General features: G+C 45.7%; 1 protein-coding gene across 3 annotated transcripts in view; it reads right to left on the bottom strand.

Annotated features, from left to right (window-relative positions):
• The window catches only part of atp11a (ATPase phospholipid transporting 11A), a 302,794-nt gene extending 284,186 nt beyond the window's left edge, over positions 1-18,608 (bottom strand). For all 3 annotated transcript variants that reach the window (XM_070891812.1, XM_070891813.1, XM_070891815.1), the window contains exon 1: positions 18,393-18,608. In XM_070891812.1, coding sequence (XP_070747913.1) covers positions 18,393-18,431 — 39 coding nt within the window. In that variant the 5' untranslated portion in view covers positions 18,432-18,608. The remainder of the gene's footprint in view (positions 1-18,392) is intronic.
• Between the last annotated feature and the right edge of the window lie 1,495 nt (positions 18,609-20,103).

The raw sequence follows: 20,103 nt of genomic DNA, 5'->3' as shown, positions 1-20,103 counted from the left end.
TGGCATGCAGGTACAGCAGGCGGTTAAGAAAGCAAATGGCATGTTGGCCTTCATAGCGAGGGGATTTGAGTACAGGGTCAGGGCGGTGTTGCTACAGTTGTACAGGGCCTTGGTGAGGCCACACCTGGAGTATTGTGTACAGTTTTGGTCTCCTAACCTGAGGAAGGACATTCTTGCTATTGAGGGAGTGCAGCGAAGGTTCACCAGATTGATTCCCGGGATAGCGGGACTGACCTATCAAGAAAGACTGGATCAACTGAAGAATGAGAGGGGACCTCATAGAAACATTTAAAATTCTGACGGGGTTAGACAGGTTAATAGAAACAGAGAAAATAGGTGCAGGAGCAGGCCATTCAGCCCTTCTAGCCTGCACCGCCATTCAATGAGTTCATGGCTGAACATGAAACTTCAGTACCCCCTTCCTGCTTTCTAGCCATACCCCTTGATCCCCCGAGTAGTCAGGACTTCATCTAACTCCCTTTTGAATATATTTAGTGAATTGGCCTCAACTACTTTCTGTGGTAGAGAATTCCACAGGTTCACCAGTCTCTGGGTGAAGACGTTTCTCCTCATCTCGGTCCTAAATGGCTTACCCCTTATCCTTAGACTGTGACCCCTGGTTCTGGACTTCCCCAACATTGGGAACATTCTTCCTGCATCTAACCTGTCTAAACCCGTCAGAATTTTAAACGTTTCTATTAGGTCCCCTCTCATTCTTCTGAACTCCAGTGAATACAAGCCCAGTTGATCCAGTCTTTCTTGATAGGTCAGTCCCACCATCCCGGGAATCAGTCTGGTGAATCTTCGCTGCACTCCCTCAATAGCAAGAATGTCCTTCCTCAAGTTAGGAGACCAAAACTGTACACAATACTCCAGGTGTGGCCTCACCAAGGCCCTGTACAACTGTAGCAACACCTCCCTGCCCCTGTACTCAAATCCCCTCGCTATGAAGGCCAACATGCCATTTGCTTTCTTAACCGCCTGCTGTACCTGCATGCCAACCTTCAATGACTGATGTACCATGACACCCAGGTCTCGTTGCACCTTCCCTTTTCCTAATCTGTCACCATTCAGATAATTGTCTGTCTCTCTGTTTTTACCACCAAAGTGGATAACCTCACATTTATCCACATTATACTTCATCTGCCACGCATTTGCCCACTCACCTAACCTATCCAAGTCACTCTGCAGCCTCATAGCATCCTCCTCGCAGCTCACACTGCCACCCAACTTAGTGTCATCTGCAAATTTGGAGATACTACATTTAATCCCCTCGTCTAAATCATTAATGTACAATGTAAACAGCTGGGGCCCCAGCACAGAACCTTGCGGTACCCCACTAGTCACTGCCTGCCATTCTGAAAAGTACCCATTTACTCCTACTCTTTGCTTCCTGTCTGATAACCAGTTCTCAATCCACGTCAGCACACTACCCCCAATCCCATGTGCTTTAACTTTGCACATTAATCTCTTGTGTGGGACCTTGTCGAAAGCCTTCTGAAAGTCCAAATATACCACATCAACTGGTTCTCCTTTGTCCACTTTACTGGAAACATCCTCAAAAAATTCCAGAAGATTTGTCAAGCATGATTTCCCTTTCACAAATCCATGCTGACTTGGACCTATCATGTCACCATTTTCCAAATGCGCTGCTATGACATCCTAAATAATTGATTCCATCATTTTACCCACTACTGAGGTCAGGCTGACCGGTCTATAATTCCCTGTTTTCTCTCTCCCTCCTTTTTTAAAAAGTGGGGTTATATTGGCTACCCTCCACTCGATAGGAACTGATCCAGAGTCAATGGAATGTTGGAAAATGACTGTCAATGCATCCGCTATTTCCAAGGCCACCTCCTTAAGTACTCTGGGATGCAGTCCATCAGGCCCTGGGGATTTATCGGCCTTCAATCCCATCAATTTCCCCAACACAATTTCCCGACTAATAAAGATTTCCCTCAGTTCCTCCTCCTTACTAGACCCTCTGACCCCTTTTATATCTGGAAGGTTGTTTGTGTCCTCCTTAGTGAATACCGAACCAAAGTACTTGTTCAATTGGTCTGCCATTTCTTTGTTCCCCGTTATGACTTCCCCTGATTCTGACTGCAGGGGACTTACGTTTGTCTTTACTAACCTTTTTCTCTTTACATACCTATGGAAACTTTTGCAATCCGCCTTAATGTTCCCTGCAAGCTTCTTCTCGTACTCCATTTTCCCTGCCCTAATCAAACCCTTTGTCCTCCTCTGATGAGTTCTAAATTTCTCCCAGTCCCCGGGTTCGCTGCTATTTCTGGCCAATTTGTATGTCACTTCCTTGGCTTTAATACTATCCATTATTTCCCTAGATAGCCACGGTTGAGCCACCTTCCCTTTTTTATTTTTACGCCAGACAGGAATGTACAATTGTTGTAGTTCATCCATGCGGTCTCTAATTGTCTGCCATTGCCCATCCACAGTCAACCCCTTAAGTATCATTCGCCAATCTATCCTAGCCAATTCATGCCTCATACCTTCAAAGTTACCCTTCTTTAAGTTCTGGACCATGGTCTCTGAATTAACTGTTTCATTCTCCATCCTAATGCAGAATTCCACCATATTATGGTCACTCTTCCCCAAGGGGCCTCGCACAACGAGATTGCTAATTAATCCTCTCTCATTACACAACACCCAGTCTAAGATGGCCTCCCCTCCAGTTGGTTCCTCGACATATTGGTCTAGAAAACCATCCCTTATGCACTCCAGGAAATCCTCCTCCACCGTATTGCTTCCAGTTTGGCTAGCCCAATCTAGGTGCATATTAAAGTCACCCATTATAACTGCTGCATCTTTATTGCATGCACCCCTAATTTCCTGTTTGATGCCCTCCCCAACATCACTACTACTGTTTGGAGGTCTGTACACAACTCCCACTAATGTTTTTTGCCCTTTGGTGTTCTGCAGCTCTACCCATATAGATTCCACATCATCCAAGCTGATGTCTTTCCTAACTATTGCATTAATCTCCTCTTTAACCAGCAATGCTACCCCACCTCCTTTTCCTTTTATTCTATCCTTCCTGAATGTTGAGTACCCCTGGATGTCGAGTTCCCAGCCCTGATCATCCTGGAGCCACGTCTCCGTAATCCCAATCACATCATATTTGTTAACATCTATTTGCACAGTTAATTCATCCACCTTATTGCGGATACTCCTTGCATTAAGACACAAAGCCTTCAGGCTTGTTTTTTTAACATCCTTTGTCCTTTTAGAATTTTGCTGTACAGTGGCCCTTTTTGTTCTTTGCCTTGGGTTTCTCTGCCCTCCACTTTTCCTCATCTCCTTTCTGTCTTTTGCTTTTGCCTCCTTTTTGTCTCCCTCTGTCTCCCTGCATTGGTTCCCATCCCCCTGCCATATTAGTTTAACTCCTCCCCAACAGCACTAGCAAACACTCCCCCTAGGACATTGGTTCCGGTCCTGCCCAGGTGCAGACCGTCCGGTTTGTAATGGTCCCACCTCCCCCAGAACCGGTTCCAATGCCCCAGGAATTTGAATCCCTCCCTGCTGCACCACTGCTCAAGCCATGTATTCATCTGCGCTATCCTGCGATTCCTACTCTGACTAGCACGTGGCACTGGTAGCAATCCCGAGATTACTACTTTTGAGGTCCTACTTTTTAATTTAGCTCCTAGCTCCTTAAATTCGTTTCGTAGGACCTCATCCCTTTTTTTACTTATGTCGTTAGTACCAATGTGCACCACGACAACTGGCTGTTCTCCCTCCCATTTCAGAATGTCCTGCACCCGCTCCGAGACATCCTTGACCCTTGCACCAGGGAGGCAACATACCATCCTGGAGTCTCGGTTGCGGCCGCAGAAACGCCTATCTATTCTCCTCACCATTGAATCCCCTATCACTATCGCGCTCCCACTCTTTTTCCTGCCCTCCTGTGCAGCAGAGCCAGCCACGGTGCCATGAACTTGGCTGCTGCTGCCCTCCCCTGATGAGTCATCCCCCCCAACAGTACTCAAAGCGGTGTATCTGTTTTGCAGGGGGATGACCGCAGGGGATCCCTGCACTACCTTCCTTGCACTACTCTTCCTGCTGGTCTTCCATTCCCTATTTGGCTGTGGACCCTTCTCCTGCGGTAAGACCAACTCGCTACACATGCTACTCACGTCATTCTCAGCATCATGGATGCTCCAGAGTGAATCCACCCTCAGCTCCAATTCCGCAACAAGGACCGTCAGGAGCTCGAGGCGGATACACTTCCCGCACACGTAGTCGTCAGGGACACCGGAAGTGTCCCCGAGTTCCCACATGGTACAGGAGGAGCATAACACCCGACCGAGCTCTCCTGCCATGACTTAACCCTTAGATACACTTAAATTGGCAACAACAATGTTAAAAGTTACTGACTGATATAAAAAAGAAAAAGAAAAACGACTCACCAATCACCAGCCAATCACTTACCCCCTAGGCTGTGACGTCACCTTTCTGTTTCTTTCTATTTCTTTTTTGCCTTCTCCCTGTAGCTGCACAAGTACGCCTTTTATAGGCCTCTGCTGATCCCCGGACTCACACCTCACCAACGAACTCCCGACGCCTCTCGCGGTCTTTTATAGGCCTCTGGTCATCCCCGGACTCACGCCTCACCAACGAACTCCTGACGCCTCCCGCGGCCTTTTATAGGCCTCTGCTGATCCCCGGACTCACGCCTCACCAACGAACTCCCGACGCCTCTCGCGGCCTTTTATAGGCCTCTGCTGATCCCCGGACTCACGCCTCACCAACGAACTCCCGACGCCTCTCGCGGCCTTTTATAGGCTTCTGCTGATCCCCGGACTCACGCCTCACCAACGAACTCCCGACGCCTCTCGCGGCCTTTTATAGGCCTCTGCTGATCCCCGGACTCACGCCTCACCAGGTTAGATGCAGGAAGAATGTTCCCAATGTTTTGGGGAAGTCCAGAACCAGGGGACACAGTCTAAGGATAAGGGGTAAGCCATTTAGGACCGAGATGAGGAGGAATTTCTTCACCCAGAGAGTGGTGAACCTGTGGAATTCTCTACCACAGAAAGTTGTTAAGGCCAATTCACTAAATATATTCAAAAAGGAGTTAGAGGGTATGGTGAGAAAGCAGGAATGGGGTACTGAAGTTGCATGTTCAGCCATGAACTCATTGAATGGCAGTGCAGGCTAGAAGGGCCAAATGGCCTACTCCTGCACCTATTTTCTATGTTTCTATGTTTCTATCATTAATAATACAAAAGCAAAATACTGCAGATGTTGGAATCTGGAATAAAAACAGAAAATGCTGGAAATCTCAGCAGGTCAGGCAGCATCTGTGGAGAGAAAGTAGAGTTAATGTTTCAGGTCGATAACCTTTCGTCAGAACTGGAGAGCGTTCGGAAAGAACAGATTCTCAACAAGCACTGAAAGGGTAAGAAAGAATAGGTTGGGTCGGTTGGGTCAAAATTCTGTGTGTGGGATCCCCGAGAACAGTAACACTCTCGGGGATCTCCGAGAACACACTCTCAGGAATCCCCAGAGAACAGTCACATTCCCGGGAATCCCCTGAGAGCACACTCTCAGGAATCCATGAGAACAGTAACATATTCCCAGGGATCCCTGGAAACAATAACACACTCCCGGGGATCCCTGAAAATCCTTGGTGTCCTATTTGCCTCTGAGCGGAGTTTTCGACCCCATATTCACTCCATCACTAAGACCGCTTACTTGCACCTCCGTAATATTGCCCGACTCCACTCCTGCCTCAGCTCGTGCGCTGCTGAAACCCTCATCCATGCCTTTGTTACCTCCAGACTCGACTATTACAACTCTTTCCTGGACAGCCTCCCACCTTGCACCCTCTGTAACCTTCAACTCATTCAAAACTCTGCCTCCCGTGTCCTAACTCGCACCAAGTCCCATTCACCCATCACCCGCTGTGCTCGCTGACCTACATTGGCTTCTGGTCCATCCGACAAAGGCTCGAATTATTAAATTCCCATCCTTGTATTCAAATCCCTCTCTATCCCTGTAACCTACTCAAGCCTCACAACCCTCTGAGATATCTGCGCTCCTCTAATTCTGACCTCTTGAGCATCCCCGATTTTCATCGCTCCACCTTCAGCTGCCAAAGCCCTAAGCTCTGGAACTCCCTGCCTAAACCTCTCCTCCACCCTACCTCTCTTTCCTCCTTTAAGACGCTCCTTAAAACCTCTCTCTCTGACTAAGCTTTTGGTCATCTGCCCTAATTTCTTATGTGGCCCGGTGTCAAACTTTGTTTGATAACACTCCTATGAAACGCCTTGGGGCACGTTACTACATTAAAGGTGCTATATTAATGCAAGTTGTTGTTGAATACTGGACTGATCTTAGTTGGTGAAATGCCCGGTCATTTATATTATTGTATCCTTGGAGGTAGAGATTAAACATTTTGTATTCGAGTGAAACCCATTGTTCAGTTTCCCACTTCTAATGATATACATTTTACTTTGAATAAACTTAATTTGTAATTTATAGCCCGAATCGCCTGTTCTGACAGCGATTTTATTCTTCTGCTATGCAAAAACTCAACACAATTGATCTCATGTCAATTGAGAGAGTAACAGTAAGCACGGTTTCTGTAACACCTTATGACAAGATACTGTGTATACAACCCAAGTCATACTTGGGTTGTGGGGACCAGAGATCGCTTACAGGAGAAATATCTGCTGGAATATTAAAAACTAAACAGGACCTGCTTAGGTCATTTGCATTTCAGATATGTTCTGTTACAAAACATCTATAAAAGTATCACATTTTATACCGCAAAAGATATTTTGAGTTTCTTCAGATTTATGTGTTGAGTTCTTCACAGTTTCGAGATGGTCAAAGATCCCACGAAGGGCCTGAGGCGGAGGCTTCAGTTTTGTGCCGGGCATTCTGCTTGCTGTAGTGCACACTGCTTCTTCACACCAAGTTGGAACTGATTAAAGAAAAAAGGCTTCATCCATTATTTAGAGTAGAATATGATGCAGCTGCTAAGTGATGTGAAACTCACTTAAACCAACAGCAGGAACTGCAATAAAAAAAAAAGCAAATTACCGTTTGGCATCAAGAGATCACCCTGAACCATCCCCGGTAATTGGCAAAGGTAGCAGGCATGATGTGTGAATGTTGGAGAGAAGGGAACTCTGACTCGCTGATCAATGGAATTTGTTGCATGCAGACAAGTGGAAATGGAACTCGTTCTCTCTCCACGTACCTCAATGCAATAAATACCGTTAATTATCAGTTTGAGACAGGGCTCCTCTGAGCTTTGTTTTACAGCACAATGGACGGAGAGTCAGGACTCCACGAACTTCTATATTTATGCATTTATAGTTCAAAGCTAAAATAAGTAGAAATATTCATAATTAGCATTTAACCATTTCAGAAGTGCAACATCCACTATTACGGTCACTGTCACACTTGCCGCGGGCACAAGGTCATATCAACTCTGTCACTGTGGCTCAAACATGCCACAGCCGTTGGATTTATCACACACCCATCTTCCAAATCCCAGCCTCATGTTAAGTGAGCTCAATAGACATCATGGATCAGTCCCATTGCACTTGGTCAGAGCAGGTCTGTCTCTCCTCCCCACCTGCCACCCCTTAAAGTCTGGGAACAAAATTTAAACTAATGCACACAAGGGGCCTGCAGCTGCTTGGAACCATTCATCTTTTTTTAAATAATTCACGGGATGTGGGCGTCACAGGAACAACCAGCATTTATTGCCCATTCCCAAGAGAAGGTGGTGGTGAGCGGCCTTGACAGCAACCGAGTGGCTAGCTAGGTCATTTCAGAATCAACCACATTGTTGTGGGTCTAGAGTCTTAGATCGGCCAGACCGGGTAAGTACGGCAGATTTCCTTCCCTAAAGAACATTAGTGAACCAGATGAGTTTTTATGACAATCCAGCAGTTTCATGATCATTACTGATATTAGCTTTTTATTCAAGATTGAATTTAAATTCCCCAGCTGCCGTGATGGGATTTGAACTCACGTCTCTGGATCATTAGTCCAGGCCTATCGATTATTAGTCCATTGACATAACCACTATCCACCCGTACCTGTGAGGCATAACACTGCAGCATTTGTATTTTCAAATAAAACATTTTTACACTTTAAAAAAACTGAAGTTAAAAAATTCATCCCTCCCCCCACACAAAAGTGGAATAAATATATTTACAACATAGAAACATAGAAAATAGGTGCAGGAGTAGGCCATTCGGCCCTTCGAGCCTGCATCACCATTCAATATCATGGCTGATCATTCCCTCAGTACCCCTTTCCTGCTTTCTCTCCATACCCTTTGATCCCCTTAGTGTAAGAGCCACGTCTAACTCCCTCTTGAATATATCCAATGAACTGGCATCAACAACTCTCTGCGGCAAGGAATTACACAGGTTAACAACTCTCTGAGTGAAGAAGTTTCTCCTCATCTCAGTCCTAAATGGCCTACCCCTTATCCTTAGAATGTGACCCCTGGTTCTGGACTTCTGCAAGCCATTTAGGACCGAGATGAGATGAGATGAGATCAGCCATGATCTTATTGAATGGTGGTGCAGGCTCGAAAGGCCGAATGGCCTACTCCTGCACCTATTTTCTATGTTTCTATGTTTCATTATCTGAGCAGTTGCGGATGGAACTGAACACTGTGCAATCATCAGTGAACATCCCCACATCTGACCTTATGATGGTTGGAAGTTCATTGATGAAGCAGCTGAAGATGGTTTGGCCTAGGACACTGCCGAGGAACTCCTGTAGCGATGTCCTGGGGCTGTGATGATTGGCCTCAAAGAACCAGAGCCATCTTTCTTTGTGCTAAGTACAACTCCAGCTAGTGTAAAGTCTTCCCTCCGATTCCAATTTTACTAGAGGCCCTTGATGCCACACTCAACCAAAAGCTGCCTTGATGTTGAAGGCCGTCATTCTCAGCTCACCTCTGGAATTCAGATCTTTTGTACATGTTTGGACCAAGGCTGTAATGAGGTCTGCAGCTGAGTGGTCCTGCAGGATCCCAAACTGAGCATCGGTCAGGAGGTTATTAGTGAGCAAGTCCCGCTTGATAGCACTGTCGACGACACTTCCATCACTTTGCTGATGACTGAGAGTAGACTGATGGGGCAGTAATTGGCCAGATTGGACTTGTCCTGCTTTTTGTGGACAGCACATATCTGGGCACTTGTCCAATTTGCGACAATTTCCAATTGTCGGGTAGATAGATGCCAGTGTTGCAGCTGTATTGGAACAGCTTGGTTAGAGGTGCGGATAGCTCTGAAGCACGTCTTCAGCACAACAGCCGGGATGTTGTCGAGGCCCATAGCCTTTGCTGTATCTGGTGTGTTCAGCTGTTTCTGGGTATCACATGGAGTGAATTGAATTGGCTGAAGACTGGCTTCTGTGATGGTTGGATGATCAGGAGGAGACCGAGATGGATCATCCACTCGGCACTTCTAGCTGAAAATGATTGCCTCAGCATTGACTTTTGTACTCGCGTGCTGGGCTCCACCATCATTGATGATGGGGATCTTCATGGAGTCTCCTATTCCCGTTAGTTCTTTAATTGTCCACCACAATTCACAACTGGTCTGATCTGATCAATTGGTTGTGGTATCGCTAAGTTCTGTCTATAGCATGCTGCTTCTGCTGTTTAGCATTTATATAGTCCTGTGTTGTAGCTTCACTAGGTTGGTAGCTCATTTTTAGGTACGCCTGGTGCTGCTCCTTCTATACTCCGCATTGAATCAGGGTTGGTTCCCTGGCATGATGGTGATGGTGAGGGATATGCCGGGCCATGAGGTTACAGATTGCTGTGGAATAAAATTCTGCTGCTGCTGATGGCCCAGTTTTGAGCTGCTGGATCTGTTTTGGATATATCCCATTTAGCACGGTGGCAGTGCTACACAACGCGATGGAGGGTCTCCCGAGTATGAAGATGAGATTTCGTCTTCACAATGACTGTGCAATGGTCGCTGCTACCAATGCTATCATGGACAGATGCGACAGTTCGATTGGTAAGGAAAAGTTCGACTAGGGTTTTTCTTTGTGTTGGTTCTCTCACCAGCAGCTGCAGGTGCAGTCTGCCAGCTTCGTCAGTTGTGGTACTACCGAGCCACTCTTGGTGATGGACATTGAAGTCCCCCATCCAGAGTACATTCTGTACCCTTGCTACCCTCAATGCTTCTTCCAAGTGATGTGCAACATGGAGAAGTACTGATTCATCAGCCGAGAGACTTCATGGGGTCCGCAGTCAATGTTGAGAACTCCCAAGGCCACTTCCTCCCAGCTATAAATCACTGCGCCGCCATCTCTGGCGGGTCTGTCCTGCCGGTGGGACAGGACATACCGAGCATTATTGATGGAGGAGTCTGGGACATTGGCTGAAAGGTATGATTGTGAGTATGACTATGTTACATTGATTAGTCTGTGGGACAGCTCTTCTAATTTTTGCAGAAGTCCCCAGCGGTTAGTGAGAAGGACTTTGCAGGATGACTGGGTGCGGGTGTCTTTGTCATGTCTGAATCCGATGCCGAGGTCAATGATGGGTGGTCCGTCCAGTTTTATTCTGCTACTTTGTTGTAGCAGTTTGATACAACGGAGTGGCTTGCTAGGCCATTTCAGAGAGCAGTTAAGAGTTAACTACATTGCTGTGAGTCTGGACCTGACCAGGTAAGGACGGCAGGTTTTCTTATCTATCGGACATTACAACAACAAAGTATATTTATATAGCACTTTTAACATAGTAAAACGTCCCAAAGTGCTTCACAGGAGTGTTATAAATCAATATTTGACACCGACACACGTAAGGAGAAATGAGGGCAGGTGACCAAATGCTCGGTCAAAGAAGTAGAGGAGCATCTTAAAGGAGGAGAGAGGTCGAGAGATGGAAATGGTTAAGACAGGGAATTCTAGAGCTTAGGGAGGGCACAGCCACCATTGGTTGAGCGATTATAATCAGGGATGCTCAAGAGGGCAAAATTAGAGGAGCACAGATATCTCAGGGGTTGTGGGGCTGGAGGGGAGGAGATTACAGAGATAGGGAGGGCGATGCCATGGAGGGATTTCAAAACAAGGATGAGAATTCTGAAATCGAGTCATTGCTTAACAGCGAGCACAGTGGTGATGGATGACTGGGACTTGGTGCGTGTTAGGTCATGGGCAGACGAGTTTTGGGTCACCTCACATTTACATAGGGTAGAATGTGGGAGGCCAGTTAGGAGTGCATTGGAATAGTCAAGTCTAGAGGTAACAAAGGTATTAATGAAGGTTTCAGCAGCGGATGAGCTGAGGCAAGGAGAGTGACGGCCAATTTACGGAAGTGGAAATAGGCGGTCTTAGTTATGTTGCGGATATGAGGTCAAAAGCTCATTTCAGCGTCAAATAGTGAACCATTTGGGTTTTTACGACAATCTGGTAGTTTCATGGTCATCATTACTGATATTTGCTTTTTATTCCAGATTTATTTAATTAACTGAATTTAAATTTCCCAACTGCCGTGGTGGGATTTGAACTCATGTCACCGGATCACTGGTCCTAGTCTATAACAAAATCACTATGCTACCACACAGCCACATGGCCCAGGAACCGTTTGGGGTGGGGTGGGGTGGGAGAATAGAGAAAGACCATCAGTCTGCAAAGGGTCCATTCAGCCCGAGTGCTTCCCAATATTGCTGTGCCCATGTGACAAGAAAAACATTGGACTTCAAATTGTACCCTGGTTTGGTTATTTTATAACATGCTGAGTGGAACAGCAAAGAAAGAGTAGCGTTTAACGGTGGGGAATTCTGGAAGGGCTGTTCATTATCTGGTGATTGAGGAGGAATTCTGAATAAGCTATCCGGAACTGAGACACCTTTATATGATCAAAACCTTTTCAGTTGTTACAGAAACATTTGGTAAAATGGAAGTTACTTCCATCTTTTCAAGTTTTGGCATCTTGTGTCAAAAGCTGCCCAGTCCCATCTGCACTCTGTATCAGTAAGTAAACCTCTGTTCTGAACTTCACTCTTTGCTAAGCTAAAACAGATATTACATCAAAGGTATTAGAGCAGGAACATGTAAAACAGATTATTTAACGCTGTATCTGCAATTGAAAGAGTAAAAGCAGGAAGCCATAATCTAGCTCAAGCGCTTTTGTGTAACAGCTGGTATTCCTGGTTTGCTGAGAAATGGTCTATTTTCTTAATTGTCACCTTATTCATCCACCTGGTCTCGGTGGCAAATAAAATATATCTTTGAAACACACCCAATTAATATAGAAATACAAGCCAAAAAAAGAAAGCATACACAAGAGAGAGTGTACAAGCGAGTGGGAAAAAAACAATGTGCATTTCATTACCACCGGGTGTCCCTAAGAGTTTCATAGTCTAATTAGAATTTTTGAAGTGTTGTCACTGTTGTAATGTAGAAAATGCAGAAGACAATTTTGCGCAGAACAAGATCCCACAAACAGCAATCTGTTTTAGTGATGTCGATTGATGGATAAATATTGGCCAGAACACCGGGGATAACTCCCCTGCTCTTCTTTGAATAGTGACATGGGATCTTTTACATCAACCTGGGAGAGCAGATTAATGTCTCATCCGAAAAACGGCACCTCCTGTAGATACTGGATTCTTTTCCCTTCAATCTGTTTCAGCGAATTCACTGACACACGAACACTTTTAGTCTTAGCAACATAAGACCTTTATTCTTTTCTCCGGCCGGGACCTGTTAAGATAAAGGGAACACCCTCGATTTGAGCCTGTCCACCTCTCTCTTGACAAGTCCCGTAACAGTACAAAAGCTCAATTTTTATACATTGTTACAGCAGAACATATTTGAGTGACACTCAGTTTATACAATCATTGGTCGGCTTCCCCCATAGCATACCCAATTGCAGGCTAACAACTCTCCAAATAGGGCGGGCTCCAGGGATGTGTTTATAGTTTCGATTTTACATAGCATTTCCTTATTTTATGGCTGGTTATTAGCAGCCCCTCGTCTGTCTCATATCTGACTTTGCTTTTTCGCGTAACTCGTGTTTGACCAAAGCTCTGAGTAACCCCTTTTTATGTCGACATTGCAAATATCTCAGCTTGACATTTTCTTTTAGCCATTTTCCCATGATCCTATTCAACTGACACATTCACAACTCTTCTATTTCACATTCTCACTCCGACAGTGCAGCACTCTCTCAGTACTTCACTGAGAGTCTCAGCCCGGATTATATGCTCAAGTCTCTGAAGTGGGACTTGAACTCTTCTGACTCAGACGAGAGTGCTACCCACTGAGCCACGGCTGACTGGGAGTGCTATAAAGACCAACAAAGAGGATACAAAGAAAGTAATATTAGCTGCAAAAAGGGAATATGAAAATAAACTTGTAACAGATATAAAAACTATTCGACTTAATCTGTCTATTAAAGGGATACATAGGGAAAGGATGGGGTGGGCCAAATGACCTCTTGTGCTGTAATTTCTGTTAGTCTATGATCTGCTGCCTGGTGATGGCATTCAGTCTGGACACCATCTACTGCCAGATATGTTGATACACTGTTGTCATTGGAGGTGCCTTAACTGGGAAACTTCCTTTATACACACCTCAAGTAGTACATCCATTGCACCAGCCACAAGAGAGGAGGTAGAGTGTCGCACCCCCTACAGCCTGTGTTGTGTCTCCCCATTAGGTGTGCTATCCTGTTGTTCACCTGTCACTACTCAATAATGCATTGTTGGTTAATAGAAATTGCTTATGATCCACAGTTGTGGTAAAAATGGTGCTGCCTTAGCCACATGCACTGATTTAATTAGAAAATGCCTTACACACACACAATACAGATAAATGTATTTCACATGTGTATATTTACTTAAATATCTCCCACCATTCAGTAACCAAGGAAGTAAAACAGCCACAACCAGCAAAAATCACACACTCTCTGCTTCCTTTTGTTTTACCAACAACGCATAAAAAAGGTCAAAGCTCACATGCATGCACCATGTGGATACAAGAATTGAGATCACATGACCAAGGATGGTGTCTTTATTTATATACTAATCAGAAATGCAATTAGCCACATCTGGATTTCCCAAAAAAAGAGTTGTGGCTAGTATTAGGCCAAGGGGGCCATCAGCCGGTCCAGGCAGCGGGCGGTCGAGGGGGTCGTTCAGCCTGACTGCCTGCCTCTCTTCCGCGCCTACATCCGGGCCAGGGTGTCCCTAGAGATGGAGCACGCGGTGTCCACCGGTACGCTCGCGGCCTTCCGCGAGAGGTGGGCACCGGAGGGACTGGAATGCATTATAACCCCTGGCAACCAAATTTTAATTTGATTTTATTTATTTTACAGTTTAATTTGTTTTAATTGCCGGTTTTAGTGTCCCCCTCCCCTTTTATTAGGGGCACTTGTAAATTATATGATTTTAATGCCCAAAAAAAAAAATCACAAAAGGAAAAAAAAAAACACAAAAAAAAACACAAAAAAAAGAGGGCAGGTATAAGTGTCTGGAGTGTCCCCCAGATCGGGGGGGCACTTGATTTAATGTTTATTTTGTCTCCCCCTAAAAGAGTTGTGGCTAGTATTAGGCCAAGGGGGTCATCAGCCGGTCCAGGCAGCGGGCGGTCGAGGGGGTCGTTCAGCCCGACTGCCTGCCTCTCTTCCGCGCCTACATCCGGGCCAGGGTGTCCCTAGAGATGGAGCACGCGGTGTCCACCGGTACGCTCGCGGCCTTCCGCGAGAGGTGGGCACCGGAGGGACTGGAGTGCATTATCACCCCGGCAACCAAATTGAGCTAGCATCTATTGTTTTTTGTGGGAGAGAATTCCACACTTCTATCGTAACCCAAAGCCATAACCAGCTGTCCTGCCACATTCAAACAGGGCAAGAACTTCCTGCCACCCACAGCAAACAACAGGACAAGGACATCTGCTGAGCAGGAATGGATAATGCACAGTGTCTAGAGTTAGGAAAAGGCCAAGTGTTATGCATCCCTTTCTGCAGGTCCATCTCCCCCAAGCTCACAACTTGACCTCAGAATGTGTACATTCCCATCCAGTCACCACCAGGCTCCAGGTACCACTACAACCTGGTGGCCAATGAGAACCCTCCAACTGACGCCCCCTGAGATGTGAGCCTCCTATAACAGATCTGAACTTGCTGTCTGGAAACTGCGCCCAAGCACAATAACTGGCGAGTTGTACAGGATCCACAGTGTAACCATCTGCAACTATGTTATACAAACATCAGTCAAATCAAGGAAGCAAAATCCCAAACTTCCTGTTGCTGTCACAGCCTTGCAATAGAAATGGAGCAAGCAAGTTCTCCAATCTCATTCTTGTTGCTGCAAGGAGCTGCCAAATTGCTAGAGATTGGTGGCAAAGTCATGTTCAGGTTGCTCTCCTGTTATAACCATCTCCAAACAGCTGCAGTAAAGACATGAACAAACAAGAGACAACTGAAAATGCTGGCATTTTGTTCTTTGTAGCCAATTATCTGTAACACTGCAATCTTCAAAAGGTTTGCACAATGAAATCAATGTCAAAATTAGCAGTCAGCCAGAAAGAACAAACAGACAAACAGACTAATGCTGTCCGATTAAAGCTGCTTGTCTTAAGAGTATTAACTTCGCATTGATGGAAAATGCCAAGTAAATTTTCACCACCAGTGAGGTTTTGAGCAAAAAGACCAAGTTTGCAAGCCAGTTCAAAGCAGATTTGGTTTACTTAGTTAATAGTAAGACAAAAATAGTCAGTGGTTAACCAGACCAATAATAAATGACATGTCTTACACACTAACTCGCAGCAAGATTGTGCAGGCCCCTCAGTTAATCGCTTGTCTGATCCTGCACTAGCAATTTGTAAATTATTACATCAGTACCAGATTGGCAGCACAGGCCCTGTCAGCAGTCAGTAGCATTACATCCAACAGAGTAAAATATTGCTTTTAATCTCCAGCTGCACATCAGTCTTGTTCCACATTATCATACACTAGTAAAGTGCATCTCTTTCTGGTACTCACAAGGAGAATGATTTATCTCATCACTTTGTGCATTCAGAAATGATAAAATAGTGTCAGATTAGCTCAGTGGGTAGCACGCTCACCTGGCTCAGAAGGTTGTGGGTTCAAGCACCAGTCCAGCACCTGAGCACATGATCTAGACTGACACTTGCAGTACTGAGGGAGCGTCGCACTGTCGGAGGGGCAGTACTGAGGGAGCGTCGCACTGTCGGAGGGGCAGTACTGAGGGAGCGTCGCACTGTCGGAGGGGCAGTACTGAGGGAGAGCTGCACTGTTGGAGGGGCAGTACCGAGGGAGCACCATCTGTGCTCTGAAGTGAATGTAAAATATCCCACAGGACTATTTAAAGATGGGTAGGGGACTTCTCCTGGGTACCTTGGTCGACATTTATCTCTCGACCAACATCTCACTGCACACAACAAGATCCCCAAAACAGCAAAGTGAATGTTACTTCAAAAGTAATTAATTGGCTGCTCATCGCTTTTGGTCATCCTGAGGATGTGAAAGATGCTGTATAAAAGCAAGTTCATCCTTTCTTGGAAAGGACCATTTCACTCTTTTTTGGTTGCCGATCATATGATCGGCAACCAAAACGGCAGCCTGTATTTCCCTTACACCGCGGAAGGTTTTAGCACAGAACCTGATTACTTTGCCAGCATTAATACAACTTTTCAACTGTCACTTATTTCAAAAAGATATAAAGCTGCGGTGCCTGCTGGTCAGGTCCTCAATGTGTGCTGTGGGGAGTACTGGAATTATGCTCCAATACCACTCATCGTACATTTTGGAAAGAGATTACTGTATATTTCCTTTATTCAAAGTTATTTTTATTACTGAGTTTCAGCCACTAACCCCACCAATAATTTCATAGAATCATAGAAATTTACAGCACGAAAGGAGGCCATTTTGGCCCATTGGGTCCGTGCCGGCTGACAAAGAGCTATTCAGCCTAATTCCACTTTCCAGCTCTTGGTCCATAGCCCTGTAGGTTAAGGCACTTCAAGTGCACATCCAAGTACATTTTTAAAAAATGTGGTGAGGGTTTCTATCTCTAACACCCTTTCAGGCAATGAGTTTCAGACCCCCACCACCCTGTGAGTGAAGAAATTACCCTTCAAATACCCTCTAAACATCCTACCAATTACTTTAAATCTATGCCCTCTAGTTGTTGACCCCTCTACTAAGGGAAATAGGTCCTTCCTATCCACTCTATCGAGGCCTCTCATAAATTTTATACAGCTCCATAAGATGTATAAGAAATGTTATACAGCTCCATATTGAGGACATCCCTCAGCCTCCTCTGTTCCAAAGAAAACAAACCTAGCTTATCCAATCTTTTCTCATAGCTAAGATTATCCAGTCCAGGCAACATTCTTGTAAATCTCCTCTGTACCCTCTCCAGTGCAATCACATCTTTCCTGTAATGTGATGACCAGAACTGCACGCCGTACTCTAATACTTCCTACAGACATCGCCTATTTCTCAACTCTACCTTCACCAGATCGCTACCCACATTCAGCTAAAAAAGGGACACTCGCATAAATCTTGAAATTATTGACAACACTTTTAAGATTGTGAATTGGTCGGATTCTACTTTATTGAGCCCGGGATGAAAAGCAGTTAAGAATCTCACACTGCTGACCAACAGGATCCAGATTGTTTAATATACAATTTGTGTCACATTTAATCGGGTAGAACAGGAGGCTGGGAAAGTGGGGCAACTCGTTGGTGTGAGAAAGGCGGACGATGAAATAAGCTTATTCACTCACTGGGGGGAGATTTTTCACTGCTTTACATCCAGGGCTCAATTTACAAATCCGACCAATTCACACGAGTCGCCAAAAATTACAAGATTTCTCGGGAATATTTTTTTTCCAAGGCCATTATCAAAAATTACACAAGGCTTGCCCTCCAAGCTGTGCCTTGTGCAAAGTGTAAACAAGAAGCCATTGGTACAGAGTCCGATCCCCCACTTCACACCTTTCACACCGCCGTTCAGACAGAGCCGCGGGCGGCGACATCGCCGATGCCCGCAGCCTCTCACAACACGTTTCAACATGGGGACAAGTTTAACCAGAAAACAATCCGCAAATGCACAACAGGTCGGCGACTTTAGCAAAAGTACCTTCCCGCGGCCACACTCCCCGCTTTGGGTGTCGGTCAGAGCCGCTCCCTGAAGCTCCGACACCGGGAATGACTTCACAACCTCGAGCCAAAGCGGAATGTGGGGAAGTTGGAGGCGGATTCGAAAAGGAATAACCCCGGAGATCTAGACTGGGCTGGCAACCCCGGTGGCGGTTGGGGGGTTCCCGGTTCCCACTCCCTCCCGCTGCGGGCTGGGATTTTCCCGGGCTGGGAGTCACTGTCCCTCTAGTCGAAGGTCACTCACCCAGCGGCGGATCGCGGTTCGGAGCCCGCTCCAGTCCATCGCCGCTCCAGTTCCCGGTGCGCAGCGCTCGGCTCTAATCCGCTGCCACACGGCGCATGTCCCGGCTCCACCCGGCTCTTCCCCGCAGCCTGAAGCTGTACCTGGCCGGAGTCCCAGAGCCCCGCGGTGGGGCAGCAGTGGCGCAACAGACAGATGCTGACTGATTCGCGGCGAGAGTCCCTGGGAATCTTGAAATAAAATCTAACAAGAGGGCGGGTCTACTGCCTCTAATTATTAATATTTAATATTCGCAGCGCTGTCCTATTGCTGTTTGCAGCCAATCACAAGACCTGCTGTCTCAGAAGGGCAAAGACTATTGTGTGACACACGTTTTGGGTCAGAATTTACTGTAGAGTTACATCTATTTACAGCACAGAAACAGGTCATTGGGCCCCTGGTCCATGCCAGTGTTTTGGCTCTTCCCACCCCTCTCCATCTCATCCTATTAACATATCCTGCTATTCCTTTCTCCCTCATGTGCTTATCTCGCTTCCCCTGTAACCACCTGCCGGTTTAACTTCTTGCGGCGTTGCATTGGAACTTGCTGTCAGTGGGAAATGAAACAACGCAGCGCCCTCTACAGGGCAAGCAACTGAGTCTCTTCTTAACCAATCAGATTGAAGAATCGTTGATGAGCAGCGCTGAGACATTCACTGTTCTAGATCAGATATTCTCTCATGTTTAAGAATGCTTATAAGTGGACTTTGTGTCCGCTATGACCCGGAGTGCACCTTTACACCCTTACTTCCCAATGTCTAGTAAACAATGACGTCGGGACCGTAACATAGACATCTGCTGCATGTACTGGATGCTATGATCTCACATGTGCCACCACTTGTTCTTTCCTGTCTTTACAAAAGTTGGACTAAAAAGCACACTCGTGAGATGAGGTATCGTTATAAACCAACAAACTGATTTGAAATGAAATATACAGTATTCAGTGTGAGTTTCGATTCCCTACTATTAAGAACATAAGACCATAAGAAATAGGAGCAGGAGTAGGCCATTTGCCCCCTTGAGCCTGCTCCGCCATTCAATAAGACCATGGCTGATCTGATCATGGACTTAGCTCCACTTTCCTGCCCGCTCCCCGTAACCCTTTATTCTCTTATCACTCAAAAATCTGTCTATCTCTGCCTTAAATGATCCAGCCTCCACAGCTCTCTAGGGCAGAGAATTCCATAGATTTACAACCCTCTGAGAGAAGACATTTTTCTTCATCTCAGTTTTAAATGGGTGGCTTCTTATTCTAAGACTATGTCCCCTAGTTTTAGTTTCCCCTATGAGTGGAAGTATCCTCTCTGCATCCTCCTTGTCGAGCCCCCTCATTATTTTATAAATTTCAATAAGATCACCTCTCATTCTTCTGAACTCTAAATATTCTGTATAGGCCCAATCTACTCAACCTATCCTCATTCCATAAAAATAAATAAAATATGCATCTGTACCACTGCTCTTATCAAAACTCAGTTACAAGCTAACTGCCACTGCCTTTCAGGTAGAAAGATTGTGGATTCATCTTACTGTGCTATTGTTGAGCCTCAATGTGTCTCTGACTGATTCACACTGACCCTCTTTGTCTCTACAGCAACACTAATTGCTGTAAACTAAAACATTCTCGCTCTGAGATGGTTACAGAGTTGTTATTGTGGCTTTAAAAAATGTTAATCGA

Source organism: Pristiophorus japonicus, chromosome 10, assembly GCF_044704955.1.
Source record: "Pristiophorus japonicus isolate sPriJap1 chromosome 10, sPriJap1.hap1, whole genome shotgun sequence".
Lineage (NCBI taxonomy): Eukaryota > Metazoa > Chordata > Chondrichthyes > Pristiophoridae > Pristiophorus > Pristiophorus japonicus.
This window is presented reverse-complemented; position numbering and strand designations above follow the sequence as displayed.